Source organism: Sus scrofa, chromosome 11 (genome assembly GCF_054392235.1).
Source record: "Sus scrofa isolate SSC_HxYL_T2T_F1_AM1 chromosome 11, Sscrofa_HxYL_maternal_Yorkshire_Landrace_v2.0, whole genome shotgun sequence".
NCBI classification, from domain to species: Eukaryota; Metazoa; Chordata; class Mammalia; order Artiodactyla; family Suidae; genus Sus; species Sus scrofa.
Window position 1 is genome coordinate 13,459,589 of NC_139393.1, and position 23,596 is coordinate 13,483,184.

Here is a 23,596-nt window from a genome sequence, read left to right on the forward strand (position 1 = left end):
TGAGAAAGATAAATACCATATAATATCACCAATATGTAGAATCTAAAACATGGCACACATGAACCGATCTATAAAACAGAAACAGACTCACAGACTTAGAGAACAGACTTGTGGTTGCCAAGGAGGAGGGAGAGGGAGTGGGATGGACTGGGAGTTTAGGGTTAGAGACAGAAACTATTACATTTAGAACGGATAAGCAATGAGGTCCTACTGTATAGCACAGGGAACTATATCCAGTCTCTTGGGATAGACCATGATGGAAGATAATATAAGAAAAGGAATATATATATATATAAATATATTACATATATATATGACTGGGTCACTCTGCTGTACAGCAGAAATAGGCACAACATTGTAAATCAACTATACTTTAATAAAATAAAGTGTTTTTTTTAAAGTATTTCCAAGACAATCTCATAACATACACATTTAAATACGTGCAAGAGTCAACATTAGGCAGATTCAATTTAGGATTCTGTCAAACTCTGCCCCATCCTAAAGCTAACCTCCCCCGACTCCCCAAATGTCCATATACTAAGGGCAAAGAGGATTCCTTTCCCACCCAAACACACAAACACTGAAGAAGTCAGGATATATTGCTGTTTCTCTAAACTACTTTTAAGCTGTAAAATTCTGGCAAGATGGCAAAGTGGCCTTCCTAGCAATGCTATCTAGGCTGCCAACTTCAAAGTCAAGGAAGCAGGAACCTCTCCATTCACTAACTAGGTGCCAGAGAGTTGGGGCGGGGTGGTAGAGTAATTCACTTGACGCTTTTTCTACTCCATTTACTAACTAGATGACAGACCCATTCCAAAACACATGGGAGAAAGTTCACTTGGCAACTTTTCTACTACTTTTGGATCAGCAAGTGTTACAATGATTCTGTGTTTCCACCGTAATGGCAAAGAAAATCCGAGCTTAAGTTCTACTGTGTTGCCTCATTTAGAGGCAGCAAACTTAAGGTGTTGAATTCTGGGACATATTGACCCCCAGCATATGGTAACACTGGCCTTGTCTAGGTATTCCTGTGACCCCAGTGGGTCTCCTTAATGCACGAGTCTAACCAATCCCGTAACAGATGGCACTTGTCAGTGCTGCCACCACTTTCTATTTCCTTATCTACATCGGGAAGGGAGAGCCTGCAAAGCAAACATCTGGGGGCTCAAGACCTCCCTGGTGGGGCCAGAACTGCAGCGACTGCAAGGCCGGGAGGAAATGCTGGAGAGGTCGGGACAGACGCGGCGGGCGGCAGAGGGTCCGGAGACTAGGGGGCGAAAGAAGACAGGGTGGGCATGGCCCAGTGAACCCAAGTTCTAGGCTCTGGACACGCAGGGAAATAAAGCTCCAAGATAAAAATAAAGAACGTTAGAAAGATGCGTAAAATTCTAGCAGAAGAAATTCTGGGGTCGGAGCTTAGGTGAAGCATGGTTCAAGGGACACGTCGAAGAACCGGCAGTGCGGAGGAGAGGATGCCTGGGGGCCGAGTCTCCACCCGCACCCGCGTCGGTCCCCAACCCCTCTCCTCACCAGAATTAGGGCTGCGGCCGCCAGCCCCGCGCCAAGCACGGCCAACTGCAGCAGGAGCGGAACCATACTCCATGCCCAGAGGCCGCCGCCGCCCGCCCTCTGCAGCGCCTACACACACGCGGAAGTGCAGCCGCGGGCCCCGCCTCCCGCCCGCAGAGAGGCCGCGCCGGTCGGGCGCCCGCCGCCCACAGCGCCGCCGCGCGGCGAGGCGAGGAATACTTAGCGGTGTGAGAGACGCTCAGTCCTTGCGAGGGGCAGGCGCTCACTCAGTTCCACAGTAGCAGGGTTGCCAGATTTAACAAATAAAAGTACAGGATATCCATTTAATTTGAATTTCAGATAAGCAACGAATCGTTTTATTTAACAGCATTATTAAAATACAACTCACATACCATACAATCCACACATTAATTTTTTCAAACTCTGATAATGTAAAACATAAAATTTGGCACTCTATACACTTTACGTGTACACTACAACGACATTAATTGCATTTACAATTTCTTTCAACCATCGTCACTATTTCTAAAACTTTCCCAGTTATTCCCCAGCTTCTGGTAGCAACTAATCAAGTGAAAATTTTTTCTTGTACCCACAGTAACAAACTACTCTTTATCTGACATTCAAATTGAGTTGGATGCCCTGTATTTTATCTGGCAACCCTATCTAAGAGGGAGGTGTAGGTCTTGAACCATGACACAGTCTACAACAAAACTGCTCCTTTGGAGCCCGGTCAGGTTGCTTGGTGCGGATAAGGAGCGAGCAGAAAATTTAGGTGATTCTTCCGTGCTGGAGCAGGGAGGACTTTACCTGGGAGGAGGCAAGCCCAGGGCCCAGTCAAGAAGGGGGCGGGAAAAGGATGCTGAAACACTGGAGTAATGCTCCACACTCAAATACTTGATCCTCTGATGTAAGGTAGGTTTTCTCCTGAGTCTTGAACTACCACAGTTTCTAAACAGACACTGGTCACTTCTCTAATAGCCGATTCGTCAAAACACGCCAAAAGCAAGGAAACCTTGAAGGGCGTCTGGCTAGTGGCGGTCGAAGGGAAGGCATGCAGGAAACAATCCCCGCCCCGCCTGGCTTAGCTCTCCCCCATTGTACTCTGCCTTCCAGATACCAGGCAGCAGAAAGGCACAAACAAACATCAGTGTTGAAAGTGCCGCGGCGGAGCAGCTGCGCGGGCCAGAGGTGAGGCGATACCCAGGCGCAGGCGCAGGCGCAGGCGCAGGCGCGCGGGCGGGAAGATGGCGGCCGGGTTCAAGTGAGTGTGGCTGCACGGCGGGCGGGAGTTCGTATCCTAGCGGATTGCAGCTTCATTTACTCTTTAGGTGGGATTTTTCTCACCGAGAGACCATCCCACCGGACGCCCACTTCCTTCCATCACGGAAGTAGGCGACGGGCGGGAGGACTGGAGGGGGTCGTAGTGAAAGGAACGGGGGCGTCCTCCCCCAGTGAGGCTGTGCTGGAAGGACTGTGTGGCGTTGCAAGCGCTGCAAGCGCTGCAAGCGCTCTGGCTTGGTGTGTAGCGACATGCAGCCCAGGAGACGTTGGGAATCTCCTAAAAAGTGTTCCGCCCGGGCCACATGCCACCCTGCTCTCTCTCTCTCTCAGTCTTCCGTAGTTTACTTTTGAAAGCTTTTGTGCCTTACTCGGAAGGTTTTAGGTGTTTTTAGTGCCACTCTGGAGAAGCCTATACATTTTTCTTTTCAGAGTCTAGTTTTAAGTGGATAAAAGAAATGGAATTCCAAAGAAAACCAATTATATTGAAACAGTTGTCTATTTGTATATAAACTCCAAGTTTATGGCATAGTGAGATAGATCTGTTTTAGAATTAACTTTCTTAAACAGGGTTTAGTGGGGAGTCTAGTATTTCGAAGTAACATGAGTATTACATATATCTTCGACAACTACAAAGTGATAACGAAAACATTTGCTATCTGTGGTTGTTAAAGTCGCAGGTACGGCTCATAATGGTTTACTACCTAGTCATAATTGAAGAATATGCTGAATTTCAGTGGCGGAATGGGTAGTGAAAAATAAATATGTAAATTTTACCATTCACGGAGAATCCCTGCTTCAGAGGAGAGTGATGTTATTTTCACACTTGGATTAATTCTCTTTAAAGATGCCCCAGGGTCTTGGGCTCCAACTTTCTACTTGTTTAAGGCAGAATTAAGGACCGCACTTGAGTGTGATTGCTGTGGCAAGGTATCTGCTTTTTATAATCAGTAACATGTGGCAACATAAACATTAGAACTTAAGAAACTTAGTTACCAATTTTGGAGATTTCTGCTCCATCACCACACTCTTAAGATTTTAGCCAAGTTTCTGAATTCATATTAAGATTCTTTATCTTAATATTTATATGTTTCAGAACTGTGGAACCTCTGGAGTATTACAGGAGATTTTTAGTAAGTAAAGGTGGTTATGTACATGTTATGCCTTTTGATAATGATGTATGCTTTTTTCATAAATACAAATAAGTCATATGTTGTATAGCGAAATTAATGTTAAATGTCAGTTATGCCTCAATTGTTAAAGACAGTTTTCAAGTAATCCAGATTTACTTGAGTTGAAGTTTAGTGTGTATTTCCTGGTGCGTGTAAAATACACATGTATGTAATCTACTTTTGTGTATTTATTTAGAAAGAGAACTGCCGACCTGATGGAAGAGAACTTGGTGAATTCAGAACCACAACTGTCAATGTAGGTGAGGATATTTTGAGTTCTAAAATACAGTGTTGAGGTTGCTTCAGTTCTGAAAATAGAATTTTTCTTGTTTTTTTATACTAGTAAATTTTTACTTGTTAAGTTTTAAATGCATCATTCTCTCAACTGGTATGTTCATTTTATTATTTTTAAATTTTTTTTGTCTTTTTGCCTTTTTCTAGGGCCGCTCCTACGGCATATGGAGGTTCCCAGGCTAGGGGTCTATCGGAGCTGTAGCCGCCGGCCTACGCCAGAGCCACAGCTACGCCAGACCGGAGCCGTGTCTGCAACCTACACCACAGCTCACGGCAATGTTGGATCCTTAACCCACTGAGCAAGGCCAGGGATCGAACCCTCAACCTCATGGTTCCTAGTCAGATTCGTTAACCACTGAGCCATGACGGGAACTCCTGTTATGTTCATTTTAAATTTTAAAGTAACTGTAGTGTTTCGCCCCTTCCTTTAAAAAAATCTTGAGATGTGGGAGTTCCCATCATGGTACAGTGGAAATGAATCCGACTAGGAACCATGAGGTTTCGGTTCCACCCTGGCCTCACTCAGTGGGTTAAGGATCCAGTGTTGTCTGAAGCTGTGTGTAGGTCGTAGATGGGCGGCTTGGATCCTGCATTGCTGTGGCTGTGGCGTAGGCCAGTGGCTACAGCTCCGATTGGACCCCCAGCCTGGGAACCTCCATATGCCATGAGTGTGGCCCTAAAAAGACAAAAAAGACAAAAGAAAAAAGAAAAAATTTTAAGATATGGTTTTCTCATATATCTTAAATTTATTAAATCTTCTATTGCAAACATAGAATTTTCTCATTATACCTATATGACATGCCCAAGTTTTAGCCCCTGAGCCATTTAAACAGTATTTCAGACAAATTGTACCACGTTTAAGGGATTACAATGATTTTGTCAAGAGATTTTAATCTGTGTAACAGTCCTGTGACTGAACAATAAATGATTAACTCAAATTCAAGGAATAATTCTTTTTTTTTTTTGTCTTTGCTATTTCGTTGGGCCGCTCCCACGGCATATGGAGGTTCCCAGGCTAGGGGTCGAGTCGGAGCCTTAGCCACCAGCCTATGCCAGAGCCACAGCAACATGGGATCCGAGCCGCGTCTGCAACCTACACCACAGCTCACGGCAACACCGGATCGTTAACCCACTGAGCAAGGGCAGGGACCGAACCCGCAACCTCCTGGTTCCTAGTCGGATTCGTTAACCACTGCTCCAGGACGGGAACTCCATGAATAATTCCTAAAATGGTACTGTTGGCCTTTAAACAACGAGGGGATTAGGGGTGGCAATCCTCACACAGTTGAAAATCCAAGTATAATTTTACAATGGGTACTCCATATCTCGGGTTCTGCATCAAGGATTCAACCAACTGTGGATCATGTAGTACTGTAGTAGTATTTATTGAAAATATGCCTGTATAAGTGGACTGGTGCAGTTCTAATCCATGCTGTTTAAGGGTCAACTATAATTTTAAAAAGACTCAAGGAATACAATTTTGTAAACAAATGAGATATGTAGCAAGATAAAACCATACATAGAAAATGAAAAGGAGTTCCCATCGTGGTGCAGCGGAAACAAATCCAACTAGGAACCATGAGATTTTGGGTTCAATCCCTGGCCTCGCTCAGTGGGTTAAGGATCCGGCATTGCCATGAGCTGCGGTGTAGGTCGAAGACGCAGCTTGGATCTGGTGTTGCTGTGGTTGTGATGTAGGCCAGCGGCTACAGCTCCGATTGGATCCCTAGCCTGGTAACCTCCATAGGCTGTGGGTGCAGCCCTAAAGGACAAAAGACCAAAAAAAAAAAAAAAAAAAAAGTGCTTTTCATTTTGTTTAAATACTTATCTTTTCAGGTTCAATTGGTACTGCAGATGGTTCTTCTTTAGTGAAGCTGGGAAATACTACAGTAATTTGTGGAATTAAAGCAGTAAGTTTATTGTGTATATTACTATAAAGATTTGAGTTACCAAATTAGTTCATACACTTATTAGATTGTAATATACACCTATAGTTCTGGTGATGAGGTGATCAGATGTCAGTTTTTTAGTATTTGTTTTCATTTCGCAAGCTTAATGACTCAATTATAATTTATGAACATTTGCAAATGTGCTGAAATGAAATTTTTTAAAAACCCTCACCACTTTTAATTTTTTAAAAATTTGGTTGTAATTTGAGAAATTAAGAGGGATTTTGGGTGACATCTTTTTATGCAGGGATGGCATTTAATCTGTGCAAACATGTAGAAAATTGTTTAAAGGAAAAGCTTGAGGGAGTAATAGCCACCATTAACTGAGTACTTGCTATATCCTGGGCACCTTATATTAGGTGCTTTAAAAAATTAGCCAGTTTAAACCTCAGAATAATTATTTGAAATATTTCTCTCTTCATCTCCTATCTTACATGAGGTTCAAAAAACTTGTCTAGGAACATAAGGCTCATAAATTGAATTTAGACATAACTAACTCCAAAGTCTCTGCTTTTTTGACTATCCTGAACTTTGTAATTTGCTTAATCTAAGTTCAGGTTCTTTTTCAGTAAAGGTTGCAGTGATATGTAACAAGATTTGAGCACTTACTCTTTTTTAGGTTTTATGTCAGGGATTTAATATTATTTCATTTGACCCTTATTAACATCTTCTGAAAGTAGGCCCTATTAACTTCCCACTTTACCAATGAGGAAGTTGAATGGTAAGAGGTTAAATAACTTCCTCAAAGTCTCTGAGCTACAAAGTGTGATTCTGACATTTGCTTTTGATTCCTCCCATCAGTTTCTAAATCTGGCTGTGTCAGTATCCCTAGGTTTAAATTCAGTCCTGGCTGCTGAATAAGTGGAAGAGAGGGTGGAGCAGAAATCCAATTAACGAGCCCCAAGTAATTTTGATGAGTGGCACGACAGTCAGCTGTGCTCTACTGCCTTCTGGCCTTGCAGAACTTGTAAGGAGTGGTGCCAGTGGCCCTAGAGCCCTTGTCACGCCCTCCCGAGCACAGGAGATGCTCAGGATGTAGTTAACTAGCTAAGACGGAAGAGCCTTCCGTAACTGACTGCTGCCTTCTCAATTTTTTAGCAGCTTCTTTCATAGGAAACATTTGTTTACTTCTACAGGAATTTGGAGCGCCACCAACAGATGCTCCTGATAAAGGATATATTGGTGAGTTAAATGGTTTTGTAATTTTAATACAAATATTTTAACATAGTTAATACTGTTGTTATAGTTAAATCTTAGTAGGTGAATTGAAGAGTATTCATAAGCTTTAGACATTCCTGAAAAGTTTTTTGTATATGTTAGAAGATAGCATAATAGCAAGATAATTTTATAAGTATCTTTTTTTGATCAGTTTTTGTATAGATGTCATCAACCAAGAAAATAAAATCTTAGGCAAAGGCTATAATTACAAACTTTTGTTTCCATAAAGTTTTATTCATACCACCATGTGATTTTTTTTTTTTCTTGGACCATCTTTTCATTATGATGAGAACCAACATTTTAAAAATGCGTAACACTTGGTATGACTGGGGAGGGGGGCTATCTTCTGTTACACTTTGGGGCATTTTGAAAGACATATAAGAACTTTAGTGAAAGGCCTTTAGAAAAAGGCCCTAAATATACTTTTTTTGATATTGCTTGTGTGGAAAACAGTTGGAAAATACAAATTTTGTCTAAGCCCAGGATTCTTATTACAAAGATGAAAAGATATATGTGATGTTTTACAGTGCTTTCCATGGCTAGTTGCTTTTGCAGTGGATTGATAATACCTTTATCACTAAATCAGAGATGAAATCTGGTTCATAGCTGCAGTATTTTTTCAGTTCCTAATGTGGATCTATCACCTCTGTGTTCCTGGAGATTTCGGTCTGGCCCTCCGGGAGAAGAGGCCCAAGTGGCCAGCCAGTTCATTGCAGATGTCATTGAAAAGTAAGATCATCCTGATAAAATCTATCATTCATTTTAGAGCGTTGGAACTTTTATTTACCATGCTCTTTGTCTTTAAATCAAGTTCACAGATAATTCAGAAAGAGGACTTATGCATTTCTCCAGGAAAGGTAAGAGGAATAAAGAGGCTATGACCTTTTATTAATTCTGGTGGGTTTTGTGGGAAAAATTAAAAAAAAAAACCCAAAAAACAGTAGCCTTAAATACTGATGTCTTTACTAGATTCCATTCTAGATGGAATTCACTAAAAAAAGGTAAAAAAATTAAACAACCAATTTTGATGACTTCAGTACCTGGCTAGGATATGCCTCTTAGGCTGATGTAATCTCCCCTTTTACAGAAATAAGTCATTTTAAAATTTCTTCTAGCAGATTATTACTGTCTGATCAGCTAACATGTGTTTGAGGTGAATCCACAGTATAAATTCCAAAAGTCTGTTTGGAGACTTTGAACTAAGTTGACTAGTACCTAGAGGCTTTTCCTATTTGATTATACTGATGTATTAAGCATTAAGATCTAAAAGTTTCATATATTGAGGTTTCTATGGTAAAGTACATTTTAAATTTTCAGAAGTAATTCCTTCATCATTGTAGTTCCCTTGAGTGAAATGGAGATGTTCACCTGTCAGCTTTTGGTAGTAAAAAGTCAGCTTTTATCCAACCTGTACAGTTTTTTTTTAAACTTTAAAGTTTTAAGTTTTTTGAGTCTTGAAGGTTATCTTATCTAATGAAGGTGTGGTTTGTAAGTAAAAACAAATGTATGTTATACCAATCAGAAGACTTTAATTTCCATTTTGTGTAAACTCTGTTTTAGCTAGCTTGGGTTCTATATTGTGATCTCATTTGCCTCAACCACGATGGAAACATTTTGGATGCCTGTACATTTGCTTTGTTAGCAGCTTTAAAAAATGGTAAGCAACCTTAATAAAAGGGAATATTCCTACTTATGTGTCAGAATGCTTTGTTAAAATTTCTCAGCAAATTTTTAAAGATTTTTTGCTAAGATTTACCTCTCATGTGTTCGTAAGTTAAAGAAAAATGTCTGTATCTACTATATTTACCTTAATTGTTCTAGGATAATTTTTTTGAAAAATTAATATTCTGGACAAGCTAAACAGGGAAGAGTGAGTTAACAAAGGATAGCACCTTTTTGTTACTTTCACTAGACTGATTTTACATATTTGCCTTTTTCTAGTACAGTTGCCTGAAGTTAATATAAATGAAGAAACTGCTTTAGCAGAAGTTAATTTAAAGAAGAAAAGTTATTTGAATATTAGAACTCACCCAGTTGCAACTTCATTTGCTGTGTTTGATGAGTAAGTTAATCAAATGTATTAAAAAGTTGTACATTGAAGGATTGTTATTTTTGTTTTTGGTCTTTTTGCCATTTCTTGGGCCACTGTCACGGCATATGGAGCTTCCCAGGCCAGGGGTCTAATCGGAGCCTTAGCCACCAGCCTACGCCAGAGCCACAGCAACGCGGGATCTGAGCCGCGTCTGCGACCTACACCACAGTTCACGGCAACGCTGGATCTTTAACCCACTGAGCAAGGGCAGGGACCGAACCCGCAACCTCATGGTTCCTAGTCGGATTCGTTAACCACTGCACCACAGGAACTCCTGTCTTTTTTTTTTTTTAAGGGCCATACCAGTGGCATATGGAGGTTCCCAAGCTAGCAGCTGAATGAGATCTGGAGCTGCTGGCCTAAACCACAGCCACAGCAACGCGAGATCTGAGCCTCATCTTTGACCTATGCCATAGCTCACGGCAACGTTGGATCCTTAACCCACTGAGCGAGGCCAGGGATCAAACCTGCATCCTCATGGATACTAGTCACATTTGTTTCCACTGAGCCATGATGGGAACTCCGAAGGATTATTACTCAGTTGGCTTTTCAGGAAATGCTTAGTGACTATAGTTTGTCCTGGACAGCTGAGTTTATACCTGTTCTTATACTTGTTCTCCTTGCACAGTTATTATTAGCTAACCTTTATTGTCAAAAACATCCTGATTTGGATTAATTCTGTGCTTTTCTCACTTGTATGTAGCTTGGTTTGCCTGTTCTTATGTAAGGTTAGTTTTCAATTATTTTGCAAAAGATTTTACCTTAGCCTATCTCCAGTAATTCCCAGGGACTTCAATATATTCATAAATTGAAGGACAGGCGCCCATCGTGGTGCAGTAGTTAACATATCCGACTAGGAACCATGAGGTTGCCGGTTTGATCCCTGGCGTTGCTCAGTGGGTTAAGGATCCAGTGTTGCCGCGACCTGTGGTGTAGGTTGCAGATGTGGCTCGGATCCAGAGTTGCTGTGACTCTGGTGTAGGCTGGTGGCTATAGCTCCAATTCGATGACCCCTAGCCTGGGAGGAGGTCCCAGGAACCTCCATATGCTGCGGGAGTGGCCCTAGAAAAGGCAAAAAGACCAAAAAAAAACCAACCAAACAAACAAAAAAACCCACTGATGGACAAAGATTCTTCCAAGTAGTAGAATTTGAGGTTGCTATCAATTTTTTCTGGCTTCTAACCAGTTCTTTCTAGCCTCATGTCAAGGCTAAAATGCAGGTGTAGTGAGTTTAATTAGTACCTTTCCAAAGTAAAATTTGTCCCATGGGTTAATAATTTATACTTGTTCTTTTTTTAATTTTAAAAATAGTACTCTGCTTATAGTTGATCCTACTGAAGAGGAGGAACATCTGGCCACCGGAACCTTAACAGTAGTAATGGATGAGGAAGGCAAGCTATGCTGTCTTCACAAACCAGGCATGTACTTTCCTGCCATTACAGTACTAAACATGTAGATGAAAACTCAGTGTGGGCTTCTTTTTATTAAGGTGGGCCAAGTGAAACGTGGAGTGTTGTACTGTTTTTCCCTAATATACGTTTACTATAGTTTCTCTGTTACCTCAGATTCCTGGCATTTTAATAATGTATGTCAGTGGTTCTCAAATCTCAGAATCATAACTTGCAACTCCTGCGACCACACCACTGGTTTATGTTACTCATCTTTTCTTGTTTTATAACTTGATGTGATGTTCATGTAAAAAGAAAAGGTATTAAAAGTGTTAATTAGTACACTGATTTTCCAGGTGGAAGTGGACTGACTGGAGCTAAACTTCAGGACTGTATGAGCCGAGCAGTTACAAGACATAAAGAAGTAAAAAAACTGATGGATGAAGTATTTAAGAGTATGAAACCCAAATAAACCACCACATTTTCAAAACAAATTTGTAAAAACTGTATTTGTTTACACTGTGCACAAACCTTTTATACTAAATAAATATCAAACTACAGTCTTCTGAAAGATGTTTCTAGTATTTCTTAGGTCACTTCCATTTATGTACAGTGAAACCATTTTTAAAAAGCAGTGACTGAGGCAAACCAACCCTAATGGTTCATTAAACCATTTTGCTGTTTTTATTTAAGGGTTGTGCTTCTGTATAAAGTTTGTATCCAGCAATGAAAATACTGACACATTTTAAAAAACAAAAATGAAGTAGAAACTCAGAATCCTTTTGATTCAATGCTCTTAAGTTTCTAAAAAGAAAAAAATAGGACTCAGAATTTTGGAGTGGCTGGTGTGCCTCTTTTCATTTTACTTTTTGACTGGCTGCCTGTATGCCGATGCCGATGTAGCTGAGCTGTTTGTGCTGCTGCTGCTGCCATAGCCATTTGATGCTGCAAGAATCGCAACTGCTGCAAAACAGAGGGAGAAAAAGCAAGTTAAGTTAAACATCGGCATATTTAGAAAGGTGCTTTTCCTGAGAGTGATGAAAACAACAAAACCGAAAGGGAGAAAGCACCAAGGTAACAAAAAGGGACTATACCACACTGAGACAGTGCACAGTCAAACAGCACCAGTGGCACAGAAGCCTGCTGAGGGCTTTAAGAACGGTTCTTGGTAAACCTCAAAAGTATTTCTGTTACTTTGCCTGGCCAGTCTGTATTGCAGTAACTCAGCAACTTCAGTTACCATTTTGTTGTATGATCGTTTATAGCAATATAAAACCTCCCTGTATATTAAAGATAGTCAACTATAATATTGCTGACTTCCTAGAATAATAGAATAACATTTTTTCTAAAATAGGTATGACATTTTCTAATAACACTGGTATGCCTGCCTTTTCTGCAGTACAATATTAAAAAGTTAACCATAGGCATTAAAACTATTTCAAAATATACTGGAAACTACAAAAATATGGTAATGTGCCACCAGCACTTCATGAAAGATTTTAAATTAGGAAGAGTATAACTTAAATGTACAAAATATATTCTGTGCTCCAAGTTGACTGGCTAAAATTGTCAGACTTTTAAATAAAATCTGCTAAATTATTTACCAGTAATAGTACAGTCTTAAAAGACAGTAAAATAAAACCAAAGTAAGGTAGTGTAAAGTACTTTTGGAGCAGAGTATCTTTAAAAATGTAACCAGAGTGAAGTTGCTGGATTACTTGGATCTGTTGCTGCTGCTGTTGAAAGGCAGAGGAGAGCTGGAATCTCTGCTGAGGAAGGCTTTGCTCAGGTCTGTTCTCGGCAGAGCCAAGCTGAGACAACACTACAGAGGAGAAGGGGAAAGCAGGCCAGTCAGATAGTTTGAAGGCTACCAGGGTTAGAAAAGGACAACATAGAAAATGAAATAATAGAAAAGTATCAGTATGATTAATCTTAAGTATCAAATCACAGACATTTCAGAATAAATTTAGTAGAGTCTCCTGTTAGTTGAGGGTACCAATGATTATAGAACTTCCTGGACAAGGAAGAGAAGGGAGAGCATGTGGGCCAAAGCACTGCATTCCTCTCTTTTCTTCAGTCTCAGTGACCTGATTAGCACTATTTTATTAAGGATTTCTTGCAAAATACTGACTACAGTGGAGTTCTCTGGTGCAATGGCTTAAAGATCCAGAGTTATCACTGCAGTGGCTTAGGTCCCTGATGTGCAGGTTTGATCCTTGGCCTAGGAAATTCCACATGCTGGAGGCAAAGCTAGAAAAAAAACAAAAAAAAACAAAACAACTGACTGTAGTATGTTATTTTAAAATATAATCAATCAGGTAGGAAAAGGAGTGAAATACAAACCACCTTAAGGGTAAAACTGGTAGACAAGTGGAAAAAGATGTTACAGTGAGTATCAGACCATATAGTATTAGCAACAAAGGTGGCAAACCTTTTAGAACTGAGTGGGATCAGTGTTAAGTTCAACTCTCACTGATGAAGAACAGATGAGGAAATTTCAGGCCTGGATCCTTGAGTAATTCAAAGCTAGTGGCAGTGTGAAGCTAGGAACATTCTCATTTTTCAGCCTACGTTTCTTTCCATTAAATTATATTACAGCTATTTTAGGAAATTTGTAACTTGTGGGGTAATGGTTTATAATTTCCATTTGGAAATTCATCAGTTCTAAATTAGAACTTAACCTAAGACATTGCTTATTCCAGACTCAGAAACTAGGAGTTGTGCAGGACTCTATAAGGCGTCTTAGTAAGTAAGTAAACCCAGTGGTTCAAAATGGTAACATTAACATGTTCAATCACTAATCCTCAAATGCTTATCTCAGTTTCCTTATACATGTGGCTTATTGATTTTAACTAAATGTTAAGTTATAATTGCTATTTTCAGTTGATGAAATAATCTTCATTAAAGGTCAATCTTTGGTTCACCATTTATTACTAGAAGTGGTGAGCAATCATTTGGTATAATCTTATTTTTTTTTTCCAAGTGTCTTACTAAAGCTATGCTACTTGACCATTAAGTCTTAATTCATGCAACTACAAGCTACTGGAATGAGATCAAAGATTTTGCAACCTAGAAAAATGCAGTCTCAATAATCCAGAAAAACTGAAAAGATTAATAGCTTTGGAAGCTTCCTAGTAAGCTGGATAACTGTGTAAAATTTTGCCAACAAAACTTAACATGAGGAAAACACAATTGCTGTAAATATACAAAGGTCAGAGCACTTTTAACTAATGAATTGTAAAAATAATGAAAAAAACCCTCAGAGGGCCATCAATTGAGTTTAATAATTCACACATTAAAATACAACTAAATGTTTTCCTTGTTACCGCTTGCAAAAGGAAAAGAAACAGTTAAAATGGTGAGATCCCAAACAGATTAGATAGATTTAGTAACAAATTCAACATATTTAGTTATGAAAATACCAACCAGCTGCCTGTGGCTGCATAAAACTTCCTACTCCGGCAAGGTTAATAACGGCAGCATGCTGTGCAGATAAGGCCTGTTCTTGACTGGCTGAACTTTGTTCAGAACCCTGAATAAAAAAAGAATACATGACTTGTACAGAAAAGCCTTTTTTTTTTTTTTTTGGATTAGTGGAATTCATATTTTTCCTGTATGGAAAAAAAAACATTAGACATAAAAAAATAGGGAAAAGATTTCAAAAGCATTTAGATTAGCAAGAATAATACTCAAGTAATAAAACCTAATTTTCAGAAGTGATTCTGTATTGGTTTATTGTTTGATGCTGTATTAAAAATAACTAATGCAGCTTCTATAAAGATTCATCAGAACTTTTTTTTTATTGAGGTATATAGTTAGTTGCTTTAGTTTCAGGTGTACATATAGCAAAGCAATTCAGTTTTATATATTTTTCTAGATTTTCCATTATAGATTATTATAAGATACTGAATATAGTTCCCTGTGCTATACAATAAATTCCTATTGCCTATTTATGTATAATAGTTTGTATCTGTTAATCCTATTCTAATTTATCCTCCCCCAACTCCCCACCCTGTGGTAACCATGTTTGTTTTCTATGTCTGTGAGTCACTAGTTTGTTTTCTATATATTCATTTGTATTATAATTTTTTTGTCTTTTTTGTCTTTTTAGGGCCATACCCACAGCATATGGAGTTCCCAGGCTAGGGGTCTAATCGGAGTTGTGGATGCTGGCCTATGCCACAGCCACAGCCATGTGAGATCCAAGCTGCCTGTGTTTCACTCCACAGCTCACAGCAATGCCAGATCCTTAACTCCACTGAGCAAGGCCAGATATCAGATATCAAACCTGCAACCTCATGGTTCCTAGTCAGATTCGTTTCTGCTGCGCCATGATGGGAACTCCCTCATTCGTATTTTTTTTGTAGATATTATCATCTTAGGTGATATCATGTATTTGTCTTTCTCTGTCCTATTTCACTTAATTTGATATTCTCTAGATCTATCCATTTTACTGTAAATAGCAATATTTCATACTTTATGGCTAATATTACAGTGTGTGTGTGCATCTTCTTAGGCCAATGATCTGTTGATGGGTACTTGGGTTGTTTCTAAATAATGCTTCTGTTTGAATTAGTTTTCATCGTTTCTGGATATATACACCTACCTACGAGTAGGATTGCTGGATCACCTGGTTGCTCTGCTTTCAGTTTTAAAGGAACTGCCATACTGTTTTCTGTAGTGGCTGCACAAATTTACATTCTCACCAACAGTTTAAGAGAGCGCCCCTTTCTCCACACCCTCTCCAGCATTTATTATTTGTAGGCTTTTTGATGATGGCCATTCTGACTGATGTGAGATGATACCTCACTGTGATTTTGATTTGCATTTCTCTAATTAACAACTTGAACATCTTTTCATGTGCCTAGTGGCCACCTGCATGTGTGTGTAGAAATGTCTGTTTTAGCCCATTTTTAAACTGTGCTTTTTTTTTTTTTGTTTTCCCCCAATATTGCTTAATCAGAATGAAAAATTAGTATATTTTCATTAGTATATTTTCAAATTATATTTGCCATATAGTACTAGAAATCTAGTGGGCACATTAAGTCAAGAAAAGCAAACAGAAAGGCATATAAAGAAAAGAGAAAATTCTTTATTTGCAAATGTATGACTATGTAGGAAAATACAAACAACAACAACAACAACAACAAAGGCCATAATTCTATAATACAAAGCACAGGAAGGACATACCTGCTCCCCTGGCTGTTGAGGACTGCAAGTTGTGGGTTGTTGAGGTTGCTGTGGTGTAAACTGAGAAAGCTGCTGTTGCTGCTGCTGTAGAGTGTTAAAAATGAGCGAACCACCTGGAAGCTATTGAGAATTTAAGCAAGAATTAGCCAATTTCAGATTATTTAAATTTCTTTATTCTACAAATATTTTTGGAGCATTCACTATGTGTTAGGCATTCCTCTATGGACTGAGGAAACAGGTGAACAAAAATCAAAACAAGATCCCTGCCCTTAAAAAAAGGAATGATCTATTTAAACACAATTTTTAAGTGCTATTACTTGTCAAATATGTTTGTAGTCTCAAACACAAATCTTTCTGCTTCAATAGTTAGCTATCCAAATATTGCTTTAACTTAAATCTTTTTATACATCAACACAAAACAGCATTACATGCATTTGGAAGTACAAACAAGAAGCTAGTGATAATCAGGGATATAAATTAAGAAAACTCATCTCACTAAATATGGAATAGCTTTGTCCCCAAACCAGAAATGCATAGGTTTTCATTTAACACAGGAATTTTAAAGCGTAAAAGAAACTGCATTAGATGTCCCTATTTAGTTGGGGGACATGCTCTGTCAATCTAAATTAAAAATAAGACAAAGCAAAAGCTTCTTATAAAGAAGCTTTAAAAAAACTCCACGTTAGAAACTGAAACTAAAATGCATCAGGAAACAAATGGTTTTTCTATTGTATTCTACAGGGATTTAAACTAAAAACACTTTGAATGTTTGGGGTCAAGTCCTAGCAAATATCAAATATAAAACTCTTAAATACAGTCAAAAAAAGGTGTTGAGGGTCTAAGCACAACACAGCTCACTGTTAGGTAAATCTGGACATAGCATAGGTCAAATGTTCTTTCCTCAATTAGATAATAAATGTAGCAAAATATAATTTATAAGATGGTTTTGCCCTTAATGCTTATCAGGGCTATTAAGGAATCCCGCTCCTAACACTGAGAGTAATCCCTGTAGAAATTCCTAGAGAAAAATGCAGGAAAGTTGCCTACTTAACCTAAACCAGTGTGTTCATATTACAAAGCAGATTATTCTGCAATTAGTCTGTAAATACTGACTATTGGCATGTTGTACAGGAAATAAGATTTAAGTTTTATTTCTAAATGTATTCCCTGATTTATTCTTTCTCTCTCTCTTCCTTTCCTTCTTCTTTTTTTTTTTTTTTTTTTTGTCTTTTTAGGGCCACACCTGCAGCATATGGAGGTTCCCAGGCTAAGGGTCAAATTGGAGCTTTAGCCGCTGGCCACAGCAACACCAGATCCAAGGCCCATCTGCAACCCACACCACAGTTCAGGGCAACACCGGATCCTTAACCCACTGAGCAAAGCCAGGGATCAAACCTGCATCCTCATGGATGCCAGTCAGATTCGTTTCTGCTGAGCCGATGGGAACTCTGGACAGATCTGTTTGTTACTGTTTATTTCCCAATAATTCACAGATCTGCCATTCTGTGTCTCCAAATTTTTATATTCACGTCTACCTTTTCTAAAAATTCTCTGTAGATAATCCCATCCATTTTCCAACCTACTAGTTTGATACTGGACTCCATCTTTAAAGGACCTAGCATAAAACTTAGAATATTTTAAGATCACAACATGTACTTATTAACTCTTCACCTACAATCTCTCTTTATATGCTAACACTGATAACATGTATACGGAAAGTCTCATCAAATTGACAGAACACTGTAAATCAACTATAATTTTTAAAAAGCTACAGATCGGAGTTCCCATCATGACTCAGTGGTTAACGAATCCGACTAGGAACCTTGAGGTTGTAGGTTCGATCCCAGGCCTTGCTAAGTGGGTTAAGTATCCAGCATTGCCGTGAACTGTGGTGCAGGTCGCAGATTTGGCCTGGATCCTGTGTCGCTGTGGCTCTGGTGTAGGCTTGAGGCTACACCTCCGATTAGACCCCTAGCCTGGGAACCTCCATATGCTGCAGATGTGGTCCTAGAAAAGACAAAAAAAAAAAGAAAGAAAAGAAAAAAAAAAGCTACAGATACTATATTAAAAAAAAAAAAAAGTCTCATCATTATACAAAAATAGAGCTACATTTACTGAATGACACCAGGTGCCTGACATTGTGCTACCAAGTCATATTCTCTTCAGTAAAGAATACATACCTAATTTAAAAAATTTCTTTTCATGCATAAAATCTGTTGTAAGCAAACAATACCACATATATGTATACATAAAAATCTGCGGAGTGAGGAATTACTTTCTAATTATATCTGCTGCTATTACTAGAGGCAAGTCCTTTTCCTTGGCAGTTGTCAACTCTTCCCTTCTGGAAAAACTAGTTCTTGATTCGGCAAGGGTGCTAGAGCTGATAAAATTGGACACAGGATACCAATTCTTTCCCCTCAACTACCTGACCATACAAAGATAACCACCCTTAGAAAATTTTAAAACAACCTCAAAATTTCAAATGCTGAAATATACAGACATACATGGTTTAAAAATATATAATAATATATAAATTTTAATAAAAAGCAGTGTTTAAGGTTTACCTGAAGTAGATTTAAGGGCCTGAGACTTGAAGTATTTTTTAAACCAAATGGAACACCTATTAAATAAAACTCATGGTTATAACAGCAAATTAAAATCTTTTTATACTTAAAAGAATTTTATGCTTTAGTATATAAAAATACAACATCTTAAGTACTTCCTGCATAGTTGTGCTTATTTCCTATACTCCTAATGTTTCTTAAAAAAAAAAAAAAATCTCATTTTCATCAGTATTTATCAATACTAAGATCTCATTCAAAGATATGGAGCACAAGATGTACACTGTATTCCATATTACAAAAACTAAGACGACTTTATCACTATTTTGAGTGTGGGCTGGAAAAATAATCTAGCGGTATACAAACACTAAAAATATAATAAAATTGCCACTGTTGTGTAAATACATTTCAGGTACTAGCATCTATTTACATTCTCAGTGCTAACAGTATATGATAATAATCCTGTATCTGAGAACCAGTATGCTCTGATCTATTTTTTAAAGTACAAATGCTAACATTAATAATATGAAGGAACAGTGAATTTGTGTGTGTGAGGTTCAAGCTAAAAGTCAGGAAACAATGCTCTGTGAATTCTGGACTTATTCTCCCAAGTCTGTGACACAAGATAGAGTATATCATAAAGCAGGGGGTGGCAAACTTTCAGAAGGATTTGTGGGCCACGCAGAGACTCTGTCACATACTGTTTCTCTTATCTTGACCAAACACCCCCTGGAAAAAATGAATCTTTAGAATTGTAAAACTATTCTTAGCTTGGACTACAGGTAATGGTTTGCTGATCTCAGTCTCAAAAGTATGTACATATTTTCCTAACTAAATATACCAAGTCAAATACCAATTAAAATTCTCTACACAAATAATTGTATTAAAAAAGATAAAGAGCAGACAACTCAGATAACAGTATGAAAGTCTTGTATAAGAAACGGAAAAAGCACAATCAGATAAAAATATGGCAATACTGATACTTCTCCAGGCATTCACTTAAAAAAAATTGACACAACTCCCTTTAAAAGTGGATGACATTTGTATAATGCTTTTTATAGCTTACTGAAGGCACTTTCATATCACTTAATTTATTTCTCCTAAGTACCAACTGAAGTTAGATGTTTTTATTCCCATTTTAGAACAGATAAAACTGTGCTAAGGAAAAACTAAGTGACTTCTTTCAGGCACCACAGACAGGATTTGGAGCTACAATTAACTAGTAGAACTACATATAAACATCCTAAATTCAATACTGACTCCATTTTCAGGGCTTCTGTCACTAAAGCACATTTATACACATCAAGAATATTAGCTAGAATTAGAAAATCAGAGTAATTTATTAACATGTTCAAATTATATTCTGAGGTTCTCTTTGTCCTAACTCATAGAAAGTTTCTGATAAGTTTTTCTTATTAAGTCAAGCTTCTTTTTACTGTTAATTTTTTTTCTCAGAAGAAATTAGATTGTCTTGAGATATTATACATGGCCTTAAAGAGCATTAAAAAATAGCACAAGTTGTTAAAATTCTTTTCCAGTATATATAATTATAATTACTACTACTAGAATAAAATTACTACTAATGATGATAATGATAGCAAATATTTTTGAATGTTTATCACGTTTGAGGCATAGTTTAAGCAGTTCATCAACATTCACTTACCTCTAAGGGTAAGTATTATCATAATACTCCCCTCCACTTTTTTCGGCCACACTCACGGCATAGAGAAGTTCCCAGGCCATGGCTCAAACCCATGCCACAGCAGTGACGTCAGATCTTTAACCCACCAGGCCACCTGGGAACTCCTATCCTCATGTTATTTATGAAGAAAGTGAGGCACAAATGTTAACTCTGCCATGATTACAGGGGGTAGAGTATGTTGCACAAGCAGCATTCAAATTTAGAATGTCTGACTTCAGACCGAGGCTTTTTTTTTTTTTTTTCTTTTTCTAGGGCCACACTGGGAGTATATGGAGTTTCCCAGGCTAGGGGTCTAATCGGAGCTATAGCCACGGGACTATGCCAGAGCCACAGCAACATGGGATCCAAGCCGCATCTGTGACCTACACCACAGATCATGGCAATGCTGGATCCTTATCCCACTGAGCGAGGCCAGGGATCGAACCGGCAACCTTGGGGTTCCTAGTCAGATTTGTTAACCACTGAGCCACGACGGGAACTCCCAGATGCAGGCTTTTAAGTGCCATGCTATGTTGCCTTTCTTGCATACACACATTTTCAGAATATATTTCTTTTACTTGAAACAGGACTACACTGACAATCAAAGTTAGTTTTATCATAATGTTTGGAAGGCAAAGGTAAAATCTGCAGACTTATAGGCCTATCAAGTTTTTCCACAGAAGCTGAAAGCTAGATGGTTTTCAATTCAAACAGCAGAACTTTAACAAGCTTTTGAAAGGAAGTATTTCCAATATATAGTATTTTATGTAAAATTAGGATGTTAAATGTTTAAATATCCTTAAAATGACATTTTTACATAAGCATGGACTTTGATTTTGTTAGAAGTTATTATTTCCAATATTCTGACCTGCTTGAGAAGCTGCCTGCATTGTACCGGGCAATGCATTTGGTAGCAGACCTCCTGAGGGTAGAAGGCCACTCAGGTTTATTCCTGCAGGAGTTATGGCACCAGTGTTACAGCCCAGCACAGGGTTTGAACCACTCATCAAGGCTTGAGCTCCACTGCAGGAGAATAAGACAAAGCATTAAACTAGCACTATAAAAGGGAAAATCAGCCACATAGTTCCTTTCATTAAAGACAAACTACTAAACAAACACAGATATTTCTATCTTAAATATCTATTTGGAAGCTTAAAAGTTTCATTTTCACGCTAGAAAGTGATAGCAAGTTTGGCTAAAATTAAACACTGTATATTTATCAAGGTATAAAATATAATTGGGAAGAGTAATGTACTAGTCAATGGAATGAAAGATGGTAATGCAGAGGCAAAACAGGAAAATCTAAGCTGCTGTCAATGTGAAATAGTATCACCTTAGCGTCATACATGTAACAGATGTATGATCTAAAATTAAAACATAACTGTTGAGACAGTATATATCCACACAGAAGCTATACTCTCTTAAAATAACATGCGATTTGTTCTTAATTTCACAAATAAGGATTTATTTAGATTGGTGAAAATATCTCAGGAAAAAAAAATCAGGACATCTTTGCAAACTTACCAAACAGAGCCCACTACATTGATGAAGTTAAGTCCAGCAGAGTTTGCCATGACCTGGGTGGCCGTGGTTCCTGTAGTTATGGATGTTACCATGGTGGAAAGAGGAATGGTCGTTACAGGCATTGCCTGGCTCAGAGACTTTTGCTGCTGAGCAAACTGAGTTAACAAAGTGGGCTGAGGGGTGAAGCCTGAATCTTGGGGAGTAGGGGTAGCTGAAGGGGTAATAGGAGTTGAACTCTGAGCATCAGGAGGGTGTGGGGTCGATGAAGGGGTTGGTGTAGGAGTAGATGGCTTAGGAGTTCCAGATCCTGCTCATTGAGAAAAATAAAAATTGCTAGTTTGTTATAAATGGCCAGTCCTTTTTAAAATAAGGTTAATGGAATCTTACTTAGCACTGACAATTTGTTCCAGTTTTTTTTAAGCAGTTAACTGCAAGTGTTAATTTCTACACGATACATGAGTGTTGCTACACTCAATTACAATTAAGGATGCAGTATATCACCTACAAATCCCATCAGAGATGCTATTACAGTAACAGTAAAAATATACATTTATATTCTACCACAATACCCATTTAGAAGATAGTTTCCTACATGCTACCTTTGGCCTAAAAAGTTTAAAAGTAATTCAAATTAATTTTTGTTATTTACGATTACACTAATTTAGGACTTCATTTAGAAATACTGCTTATTTTCTGTAACAGTCTGAGATAAACTCTGAACATATTAATAAATTACATATGGTTAACAATCATATTTGGCACCTAAATGTACATGTTTAATTCCTAACACATTAAGTTTATCCTGACAAATTTTATAAAACAGTAATAAAGCAAAACATTTGATAGATAATACTGCATCTTTAACAGTAACTGTGTACTTCTGTTTAAATGTAGAATGTATAGAAAATCTGTTGTGAATGAAGTATGCACAGTTTATCAATTTAAAAAAAAAAGAAAACAAAAAACAAAAACCAAAAAAATAAAACCAAAAGCTCTTGAGGTGTTTTCTTTTTTAGCTTTCATGTCCTGCAGAAAGAAAGGAAAGAAATGTGAATGTCCAGAAGCTGTCACTCAACCCTTACTTAAAGTAACAACTGTGTGCAGTAGATTAACATAATCCATACCCACAACATAAGAAGTGTGAATAAGACTTTCAGGAAATTTATAAATTTTTCTTTGTGCAAAACAAGAAGGCAGAAAAATTACACCTTTTGAGCTATCAAGATGAAGATGTTTACATCTAATGCGAAGACCACCCTGTCACTGTGCAGTGTACCAAAACTTTTTAGCACACATTAGTATCTATAAAAAAAAATCTAAAAAACTGGAATGCTTTTTTGCTAGTTGGTACCTAAGTATCTCAGATAATTACTAATTTGAAGAAATTCTCCCAAACTAATGCTAGAATTCCTGAGTAATTTTTCTTGATGTTAAAAAAAAAAGTATTCAGTAGTAAAAATTATATTTTAGTATCTTCAGAATAATGCTTTAATGATCATCCCACATTTTAGTAACTGACAACAATTTATGGAGTGTAGGGGTGTTATTGAAAAATTGGCTTTCAGTTTATTATATCACCACCTTGGAACTAGTTGGCTTCTCACATTTACAAAGATAGGACTGCAGCACCAACTCTTATGACACTTTTTCCCTATCAGGTGCATAGCGCACATAAAATGTAAAATGGTCCTAGGGTGCATTGGAATAAAAAAT

General features: G+C 38.0%; 3 protein-coding genes across 57 annotated transcripts in view; 1 reads left to right on the forward strand and 2 right to left on the reverse strand.

Moving 5' to 3' along the window:
• Nucleotides 1-2,482, reverse strand: part of ALG5 (ALG5 dolichyl-phosphate beta-glucosyltransferase) — a 39,292-nt gene extending 36,810 nt beyond the window's left edge. For 3 of the 6 annotated variants that reach the window (XR_014818791.1, XM_084981038.1, XM_084981039.1), the window contains exon 1: nucleotides 1,531-1,640. Coding sequence is in view for 3 of the 6 variants with exons in the window: in XM_084981038.1 (XP_084837164.1) it covers nucleotides 1,531-1,596 (66 nt within the window). In the remaining 3 variants the exon portion in view is untranslated. Of the gene's footprint in view, nucleotides 1-1,530; nucleotides 1,641-2,340 lie in introns of those variants that run through there. The other 3 variants (XM_084981037.1, XM_084981040.1, NM_001244320.2) reach the window with 2 other exon arrangements.
• A 281-nt stretch (nucleotides 2,483-2,763) lies between these two features.
• On the forward strand, nucleotides 2,764-11,495 carry EXOSC8 (exosome component 8). The gene is made up of 11 exons (XM_021065264.2): nucleotides 2,764-2,794; nucleotides 3,908-3,944; nucleotides 4,180-4,243; nucleotides 6,114-6,187; nucleotides 7,363-7,408; nucleotides 8,068-8,173; nucleotides 8,256-8,301; nucleotides 9,005-9,101; nucleotides 9,386-9,506; nucleotides 10,848-10,954; nucleotides 11,281-11,495. Exons 1-11 carry the CDS (start codon nucleotides 2,778-2,780, stop codon nucleotides 11,394-11,396), a joined length of 831 nt encoding a protein of 276 aa, XP_020920923.1. The 5' UTR covers nucleotides 2,764-2,777; the 3' UTR covers nucleotides 11,397-11,495.
• The window catches only part of SUPT20H (SPT20 homolog, SAGA complex component), a 39,160-nt gene continuing 26,969 nt past the window's right edge, over nucleotides 11,406-23,596 (reverse strand). For 15 of the 50 annotated variants that reach the window (XM_084981499.1, XM_021065245.2, XM_021065243.2 and 12 more), the window contains 7 exons: nucleotides 21,884-21,953; nucleotides 21,228-21,382; nucleotides 18,682-18,737; nucleotides 16,115-16,234; nucleotides 14,351-14,456; nucleotides 12,643-12,746; nucleotides 11,406-11,887 (listed from right to left, as the gene is read on the reverse strand). In XM_084981499.1, coding sequence (XP_084837625.1) covers nucleotides 11,750-11,887; nucleotides 12,643-12,746; nucleotides 14,351-14,456; nucleotides 16,115-16,234; nucleotides 18,682-18,737; nucleotides 21,228-21,382; nucleotides 21,884-21,953 — 749 coding nt within the window. In that variant the 3' untranslated portion in view covers nucleotides 11,406-11,749. Of the gene's footprint in view, nucleotides 11,888-12,642; nucleotides 12,747-14,350; nucleotides 14,457-16,114; nucleotides 16,235-18,681; nucleotides 18,738-21,227; nucleotides 21,383-21,883; nucleotides 22,910-23,596 lie in introns of all 50 variants that reach the window. The other 35 variants (XR_014819209.1, XR_014819205.1, XR_014819202.1 and 32 more) reach the window with 3 other exon arrangements.

Bases quoted from the DNA above. Each gene is read 5' to 3' on its own strand.
- EXOSC8 (XM_021065264.2), top strand. The intron at 4,244-6,113 runs GTGAGGATATTT...TTATCTTTTCAG, and splicing joins AACCACAACTGTCAATGTAG to GTTCAATTGGTACTGCAGAT. The intron at 8,302-9,004 runs GTAAGAGGAATA...ACTCTGTTTTAG, and splicing joins TATGCATTTCTCCAGGAAAG to CTAGCTTGGGTTCTATATTG.